Source organism: Peromyscus eremicus, chromosome 9, assembly GCF_949786415.1.
Source record: "Peromyscus eremicus chromosome 9, PerEre_H2_v1, whole genome shotgun sequence".
In the NCBI taxonomy this organism is placed as follows: Eukaryota; Metazoa; Chordata; class Mammalia; order Rodentia; family Cricetidae; genus Peromyscus; species Peromyscus eremicus.
This window is the reverse complement of record NC_081425.1, coordinates 69,613,408-69,622,803: the sequence shown is the minus strand read 5'-3', so window position 1 is coordinate 69,622,803 and position 9,396 is coordinate 69,613,408. Positions and strand designations below refer to the sequence as shown.

The following is a 9,396-nucleotide window of genomic DNA, read 5'->3' as shown; positions in this document are numbered from 1 at the left end:
GGGAGTAAAGGCGTGTACCACCACCACCCGGCTCTTTCTCCTCTTTTCAATTTGAGGAGAATTTCTTTCTGTCTTGAAACAGGATCTCACTATGTAGCCCTGGCTGGCCTGAAACTCACTATGAAGAACAGGCTACCATGGAATTCACAGAGATCCCCTTACCCTTTTCTCCTGAGTACAGGGATTAAAGCTTCTTTCTTTTTCTTTTTTCCTTTTCTTTTGAGACAAGGTTTCTGAGTAGCCCTGGCTGTCCTGGAACTAGCTCTGTAGACCAGGCTGCCTCTGTGTCCTGAGTGCTGGGATTAAAGGCATGCACCACCTCGCCTGGCTTGGGAAAAGCCTCTTCATCTAAGGCTGTGACTTCTCTTTTTTTGAAAATGAAAGTAAGGAGTACCGGGGCTATAGTGATGGCTCATCAGACAAGAGCACTTGCTGTTCTTGCAGAGAACCAGGGTTTGGTTTCCAGCATTCCCATACAGCTCACAACTGTCTGTAACTCCAGTTCTACAGGATCTGACATCCTCTTCTGGTGTCTATGAGCACCAAGCACACACACGGTACACTGACATACGTGCAGACAAAACACCCATACACATAAATAAAATAAACACATGTCTAATAATAGTAATAGCGAAATGAAGGCGGCAGTTGGATGTGGTAGCGCACATCTTTCATCCCAGCATTTGGGTGGCAGAGGCAGAAAGATATCTGTGAGTTCAAGACTAGCCAGGGCTACATACTAAGACCCTGTCTCAGAAAAAAAAAAAAAGTAAATAAATAAACAAATACAAGGGAAGTAATGATAGAGGAGTTAGGAGGAATGAAAGGTAACAAGTGCAAGAATACCTAAGTGCAGCACCTGGCTATGTCACAGTCAAAAGCTGAGATCTAGGTGGGGATGGTGGAACAGACAGACCTCTGATCCCAGGGCTGGGGAGGTTGAGGCAGAAGGATTAGAAATTCAAGCATTAGCTAGTCTGAGCCGCATGATGCTGTCACCAAAACAAAACAAAACAACCAAAGACAAGGGGGAGGTTTCTCTACCTTGAAACCTTAGGAAGTAAAGACCAGGGTTACAAAGTCATGTAACCTGGTCTACAGAGCGAGTTCCAGAACAGCCAGGACTGTTTAACAGAGAAACCCTGTCTCGAAAAACAAAAAAACAAAAACAAAATAAAACAAAAAAAACCAAAAAGAAAAAACAAAAAAAGAAAGAAAAAACAAAAAAAAAGAAAGAGAGAAAACCAGGTTTGTTTCTTCCTTATCTCATGCTGTAGCCAATCCTCAGTCAGTCAGTCAGTCTGTCTCTGCCTCACCACTGTGCCACCCCCACACCCATTCTTTGACAGTCTAGAATTGCTCAGGCAGGCGTTGAACTCATGGTCATCCTGCTTCAGCCACAATACAGACTTCTAAATTACCTTCTGTTCACTTAGAGATATATTTTTGCTGATCTCTCCCCCCTCCACCCACCCCCACCCCCGCCTCCGTGGGCACCTAAACTGAAGCCTCAGGGGTTACTCTGCACTTCCTCGTGTGGGGTGACCTGGTTTTGTCTTCCTTGCCTTCGCTGTTCTTGCTGTCTGCCAATCCCTTCTCTCCCTCCAGGTCGGCTTGGCTGTTGTCCTGGTTTCTCCTCACTAAATATCTGGGCTTCTGATCATTTCCTTCATTTCCCAGATGGACCAGTTAACATTTCCTCCAGTTACATCCCTTATGTTCTCTAATTCAGATATCTAGACTCTGTAGGGGAAGATTTTTTTTTTCTTTCTCTAGAGTTTTTAAGTAAATCGACTGTTTCCTGCCCATCAGTTATGTGCAGTAAGTATTCTGTTAGGTTTTGGTGTTCCTAGTCAGGGAATTGTACAAGAAGAAAGGGGAGAATAGATAAGAGCAGGACAGAATTTCAACTAGCCTTGTCATACTGCAGGTAAGACCCAACAAACCTCCGTTCAGATCGTGGAAGTAGACTAAATGAGAAAGCGTCTAAGGAGTTCTGATATGAAAACCCTTAGGAGTTCCTTTCTGTCATCTTTTGTTGTTGTTGAGACAAAGTCTCCCTATGTAGCCCTGGATGGTCTCAAACTCACAGAGATCTGCCTGTCTCTAACTCCTGAGTGCTGAGATTAAAGTTGAGTACCACCATGCCCAGCCCTTTAGGAATTCTTAAGATAGATTTTTTTTTTTTAGCTGAGGATTGAACCCAGGGCCTTGCGCTTGCTAGGCAAGCTCTCTACCACTGAGCTAAATCCCCAACCCAGATTTTTTTTTTAATTTGTATTTTATATATAGATGTGGTTTGCCTGCATCTATTTATATGCACCACTTTTTTGCCTGGTGGCCATGGAAGCCAGAAGAGGGCATTGGGTCCCCTGGTACTAGAATTGCAAATGGCTGTGAGCTGACATATTGGGACTGTGAGTCTAATCTGGGTCCTCTGGGAGAGCAATTAGTGCTCTTATGCATTAAAGCAAATCTTAAAAACAAAAACTTTATGTATTTACTATTAGTATTAATATTATTAGTAGTATTTGTGTGTGCATCCATGCCATGGACCAGTAGTTCTCAACCTGTGACCCCTCACAGGATCACTTAATACCATTAGAAAACACATATTTACATTATGATTTGTAACACTAGAAAAATCACAGTTACGAAGTAGCAACAAAAATAACTGTATAGCCAGGCAGTGGTGGTGCACGCCTTTAATCCCAGCACTCGGGAGGCAGAGCCAGGAGGATCTCTGTGAGTTCGAGGCCAGCCTGGGCTACCAAGTGAGTTCTAGGAAAGGCACAAAGCTACACAGAGAAACTCTGTCTCGAAAAACCAAAAAAAAAAAAAAAAAAAAAAAAAAAAAAATTGTATGGTTGGTGTCACCACAACATAAGGAACGATGTTAAAGGGTCACAGCATTAGGAAGGTTGAGAACCACTGTTATGGAGAGTGTGGTGAAGTCAGGGCTCTCCTCCCACTTAATGCTTTCTGAGACCTATTAGTTTTTTGCCTTTCATAACTCAAATGCAAAGTTTACCTAAATTTTCTTGCTTCTACTGGGTGTAAACCTTTATGGTTTCTATAGGAACAGACTCACAGCAATATCACTACACCTTCCAGGTATTCGGAGCCCCACGTGCCCTAAAAGGCTTGAGAATCCTCCCTTCTCAGCAGCTATAGAGATCTTTTGACTCTTGCAGAAAAACCTTCCGCTCAGTCATGGTGTGGGGAACGGGTGAGCAGATGGGAGGAAGAAGAGAAGAAAATGCCTCTTGGGGGTTGGGGGTGGTGTTCAGCAGAGTTCCACAATTGAACCAGCAGGGAAGCGGGACTGTGAGGCAACTCTGAGGCTCTAGGGGAAATCTCCCATAGAGCACAAGGAGGAAACATCCGGGCTATAGCAGCATTAAGGAGGCTTAATGTGTCTCAGGAGGGAAGGATGCCATCACCATAGAACCTCTAAATATGGGCACAGTGGGATCTTAGCCAAGCAATGGCTTGGGGAAGATGTGTCCTACCCCAAACTTAACTTGTTTGTTAAGGTTTCATTGTACATGGTGCTGACTTGACTTAGTCATTTTTGTACAAGTGGAAAGACAAGTTCAATCCGTGATTAGTTCTAGTCACTACAAATACACTGTCCCAGAGCCTCTCATGTCTCATAAAGAAATACTGATGTTGCCCAGCGGTTCCTTCCTGAGTGGTCACTGCCCTCACATATGATAATAGTGATATTCCTTCCCATTAAGTACTTAGGTAGATATGTCACTAAGAAACACTATTTATGCCAGTTGCTTCCCCCAAGGGGCTTATACAAGTCAATAAGGTAACTATTATATTCTGTTTAACAGATAAGGAAACTGAGGCATAGAGAAGCAAAGTAAGCCAACCAAACTTGCATAGGTAGCCGAGAGGTGGGGGGATCAAGGTTTGTCCTAAAAAATACAGCTTCAGAACCCTTATGACTAATCTTAGCATACGTTTTTTTTGGGCATATCAAATGTTTGCTAAGCAAATGATTGGCCCCAGAAGTTAAACTTTCAGACTTCCATCTTGTGAGCACGTATAGCCATACTATTTAGTTCAAAACTGGCTTGAGCCTAACCATCACCTGGACACAGATACCTATTCTTAGACCTAGTTCTGCCCTAGAGAGTGAGTACCACCAGCCTTAGGTAAGGACAAGCCCCTGGATAACTAAGGTTTTGTGCTGACTCTGACTTTGGTTGTCTTGGAGACACTGAACAATCAGTTCCTAATACATCCTTGTTCTACCGTGGCCTTCCACATGCTGGAGTATTTTAAGAGTAAACAGACTTTTCCATCCAGCTGTGCTAGTGCGTGCCTTTAATCAGCACACAGAAGGCAGAGGCAGGAGGCTCAGGAGTTTAAGACTAGCTTGGCTATCTAACTTGTTCTCTTCTCCCAGAGGAAATTTGTTGGTTTAAAAAAAAAAAACAAAACAAAACATCGATTTAGCATGATGGTGCACATTTGTTCAGGAGAATTGCCTAAAGTTCCAGGCCAGCCTGGGCTCTATAGTGACTTCAGGGCTAGTCTGAGCTATATGAGGAGATCATCTCAAAAATCAAAAGTAAGTAAATAGCAAGATCCTTATACAGTGATAGCATATACTAACAGGTATGCTAACTTGCAAATATGTATTATCTTTGCTTCCCTTAAAACACAAACCTGAGTCCGGGGCTGTGTTCCATTCTCCCCTCCGGATGAGGAGGAGCACACCCTCTAGCTAGCCTGCATTCTGACCGACATTAGCTTTCTCCCTCTGGGAGCTGTGGTCTGTTCTCAGCTCAGCCCAACAATGAGAAACTTTATTCTCTTCTCCCTCAGGGGAACCTTCACGTTTATCCAATTCATTCTCTTGCAACCCAACTCTCCAGAAAGAAGAGGGGAAATCCCATCCCTAAGAGACGGGTCTTCAGGTCTGAGGACGTTACTTAGCAACGGCACAAAGACCAGTGAGCAAAGAAGGACTTGGAGAGAAAACTCTTGGGTAGGGAGACAGAGCCAGTTTGAAAACTCCATTTCATCCAGAGAAAAGCAAGGAAAACACAAACGGATACCAAGGGGGGCACCTGCCTTGTACAAGTCATCTCTCACGTCCTGAGGTCTGCAGTCCTTCACATCCCCAGTGACCAAATCCTGCTCAGGTTTGGCTCATGGCCGAGGTGACCTCCATTGCCCTAGCCTGGACCATGCAGGTTTTGACTCACCACCCCCATGCCCTCCTCCGCCCCCAGCACCCACCGTTCTCAGATGCGCTGGGACCTTCGCAGTCCGAGATTAACTGTTGGGGTCTCCGCTGCTTTCGCCGAGACATTCCCGAGTAGGGAGCGGTAGAAGAGAGAGAACACCAAGCACTGAGTTTTAACTGGGTGACCTGGTCGGATCACCCTCTCTGGTCTGAGGCCAACGACTGTCTGTCCCCCAGTGCAAACCCACTGTGAAGCAGAGGAATTCTCCCTTCCCAGAGACCGGCCGACCAGTGAGACTCCTTTCCGACTCCCTTTCTCTCTCAATCTCTCAAGTCTTTAAAGAAGAGACGCCCCCTCTTTTCCCCTTCGGCTTCTTCTCAACGCTCCTGCAGCTCCTATTGTAAAAGCAAAAATCCTAATCTTTCCGCACACTCTTTTCTTTTGTACTGCGGAGGAAAGGATTTAACCCTCTCCTCCCTGGCAGGACTCTGCCGGCCTCACTGGGGCTGCCCCTGGCTTGTTTTTCTAACTTTTCTCCCAAGATCTTTGCAAGGGCTTTTTGATTTCCCCATAATTGTGCCCCTGTGTTTGGTGATGCTCAGCTTCTGGGTTATAAACTTCAACACAAACTTTCTCATATATTTTGATTTTTAGGTCAAGAAGTCAGCGACTGCTGGGTGAAAATGGGAATATAAAAGATTGGTAGACTGAGTAAAAATAGACATTATAATAATCGTGTAGATGTAGCTTTGGTAATTTATACAGATCTTCATTTATATGATGTGTTTTAGTATTACAACTCTTGAGATTATCTCAGTGGGTTTTCTTTTAAATTTTTAATTAAAAAGTTATTATTGAGCCCAATGGTGGTGGTGCATGCCTTTAATCCCAGCACTTGGGAGGCAGAGGCAGGCAGATCTCTGTGAGTTCAAGGCCAGTCTGGTCTACAAAGAGTGTTTCAGGACAGCCAGGGCTGTTACAAAGAGAAATCTTGTTTTGAAAAAAAAGATATTGTGTATGTGTACATGATACATGTATGTATGATCATCCCTGATATGGCATGGATGTAGAGATCAAAGGACAACTTTGTGGAGTCAGTTTTCTCCTTACACCTGTATGTGGATTTGGGGGATCCAGCTCTGCTTGGCCAGTAACTCAGACTTGACCAGCAAGGGCTGAACCATTGTGTCATCCTACAGCTGTTTTTATTGCCCACCCCCCACCTTACATTGTATCTCTGGCTGGCCTCACTATGTAGACAGGATGGCCTCAAACTTAAGGTGATCTGCCTGCCCCTGCCTCCTAAGTGCTAGGATTGCAGGCATGTGCCACCACACACTACATTCACATCAGGTTTTATAATGCTACTATGTACAGGAGATCCTGATTACAGATCAATCAGAAGGTGTGTGGAGGTTAGGTAATTTGCCCAAGATTATACAAGAAGCCCAGGGCATATTTTATGTTAGCAAGAATGCAGTGTGCCACCAGACAGCTAGTATGAACAAAAAAAGTGACACATCTGAAGGAATTTCATTTAAAATAGCAAACACTGGTGGCTGCCTCTCCTGGTCCTGTAGAGGTCTCTCAGTGGAAGGGATGCTCTGAGAAGACCGCAGATTTCCTTCTGCACTTCAGAGTAAAAATTGTAAGGAGACTCTAGCGAATCTGTGAGTTTTCCGTAATGTGTTCCCAGGTACAAAATAACTGTGGCTGGGCAGTGGTGGCTCATACCTTTAATCCCAGTGGTCAGGAGGCAGAGGTATCTGTGAGTTCCAGGCCAGCCTGGTCTACAGAGCTAGTACTAGGAAAGTCAAGGCTACGCAGAGAAATCCTGTCTCGAATCCCACCTCCCCACTCCCTAGCCCCCCCCAAAAAGAAGAAAATAACTGTGAGGGATTCTGTGTAAAGGACTTTATTGTGAGTGTCAAATTAGACCTCTAATAATTTAGCAGGTGGGCTGTGCAGGAGTTTACTAGCAGGGCACTTGCCTAGGATGGTGAATGGCTCTGGTTTAATCCCCATCCAAATACTCAGGAAGCTGAGACAGGATTATCATAAGTTTAGGGCCAACACGGGCTGCACATAGAAATGGTTAGTCAGAAAAAAAAAAGCAACACTATTTATTTATTTATTTATTTATTTATTTATTTATTTGCTTATTTATTATCAATTTATTTTTACTCTATAGTCCAGGCTAGCCTAAAACTCACCATATAGTCCAGACTGACCTGAAACTCATAGCAGTCCTCCTGCCTCAGCCATTAGAGTACTGGGATTATAGGCATAAACCCCCACACCCTAATTTTCAAAAAAATGAATATGTCTCTAGTCATCTACTGTATTGTTCTTTGACTTCTAATTATGGTGTCCTACCAGAGTGAGTAATATTGGGTCTAGAATATCTAGACCTGTCCTATCTTCTAGTCATATGTCTGAATTCCCTTCTTTTAACCTTGTGTGCCTTTACTTTTCGGACTCAAGCAGGGGAACGTCTGAAACACCATCAAATGGAAAAGCATTATTTCCTTTTGTGCTTAGTGATGCAAAGCTCTGTGGGCAGGGTCTTCGGAGCAGCAAAGCCTGGCTCGAGGTTTTGCACTCTTGTCTTGACAAGTCCTGGCTCGTTTGGAAAGAAGACAATAGATAGAAGGGACGCTGGGGAGGGCAAGGAAGGCACAGCTTGTGGAGAGCTTTGGCAAGCCATTCTTCATGGCTTTTGGACTTCCCAGAATCTCTACCATTTTACCAGATGTTTGGGGTCTGGATCCCGAGTGGCCGTCTCATCCTCTATTTTTGAAACTCCTGCACCTCACAGTTCAATGCATATTTTAATGATTATCAATTGTCACTAGACTGATGTACGAGAAATGGGGACACTGAGGCAGGAAAGGTTCTGGTTCTTCAGTGCAGCGGACTGCTTCCTGTTTCCCTCTTCCCATCCTTTATTTCCTATGCGAGGAAGAGAAAGAAGAACAGGAACACAGCACTCACCTTTTTCTCAGACAGCTGTGTAACCTGTAAGGGGGCAGACTTGGGGACCCATATTTGCCTTTTTTCTGAGTCTTGGCCATCTTCATTTTTTCCTATTTTTCCCTCTTCTGACTGGCCTTGTTATGAAAGGAAGGGCTCTTTCCCTCCTCTCCATTCTTCCACCTCCTCCTCTTTACCACACTTTTTTTTCCTTTTTACCTCTGCATTGTGGCCTCTTGACCTCCCTACAGAGTTACAAAAGTAGAATCCTTGAAGGGATGCTGCTGTGGGAATGTTAATGAGCCTTCCCCACAAAGGGGCAAAGACTTTACTTCACTGAATTGGAAAAAAAGCCCCTTTCAAAAGGGATTTCTGTGTGTGGTGAAGTGGAGAGGGGAGGGGAAGGAGAGAGAGGGAGGGAGAAGGGGAAAAAAAAGGACAGGACAGGAGAGAAAGCTAAGAGAGTGAAAAGGGGAGACAGAAATGCAAAAGGAAGAGACCCCATGACAAGAAAATATGAAAGTAGCAATTCCCCCTCCCCCCAATTTGTGATCTAATTCTTGGAAAATTAACTAAGGACTTAGTTCTCAAGACCCAAAGGACACTGGAGATGATACAACAGGAAAGGGGGACTTATTTCCTTCATCATCATCACTGTTCCATCCCTACTCAGAGCCCGAGGCTCTGGGGGAATAGTCTAGATGGAAAAGCTGGTGACTTTGAGATTCTTTATGGTGTTTTCTAATGTTTATCAGTATCTCCAGCTTGGGTTTCCTTACTGCCCGTTGGTCTAATAAGTCCTACAAATGGCTTGTAGTATTGTTAAAGTCTTTAGTTCACAAAACCAGACCACGTGAGCGTCAGCCAATTCCCTCATTTGTGTAGAGAGGTTGTTTCTGGCTTTTATACGTCATGCACACAGACACACACACACACATAAGGAATAGTAACAAAGTGGGTCTGGTCCCTCCTTTGTGGAGCATTGTGCTTACTTGTCACTTCTTCCACAGTCCTCTTTTCTGAAACTACGCAGACTAAATCCCCTGTTGCTTCCTGGCAACCAGACATTCCTGCCTGCTGGTCTTGCCTTTTCCAGGCTGATCTGAACATGGAGAACCCGCATCATGATTTCCAGACCATTTTAGTTTCCCAGAGTCTCCAAATCTCTTTACCCTCCCCCTCCTTCTTTTGTTTTTGTTTGTTTGTTTTTGTT

At 44.3% G+C, this 9,396-nt stretch overlaps 1 protein-coding gene across 1 annotated transcript in view; it reads right to left on the bottom strand.

Moving 5' to 3' along the window:
* Sall2 (spalt like transcription factor 2) overlaps positions 1 to 5,504 on the bottom strand; it is an 18,706-nt gene extending 13,202 nt beyond the window's left edge. Inside the window, exon 1 of the mRNA XM_059274455.1 lies at positions 5,263 to 5,504. Within this exon, the coding sequence (XP_059130438.1) occupies positions 5,263 to 5,335 (73 nt within the window). The 5' untranslated portion in view covers positions 5,336 to 5,504. The remainder of the gene's footprint in view (positions 1 to 5,262) is intronic.
* Between the last annotated feature and the right edge of the window lie 3,892 nt (positions 5,505 to 9,396).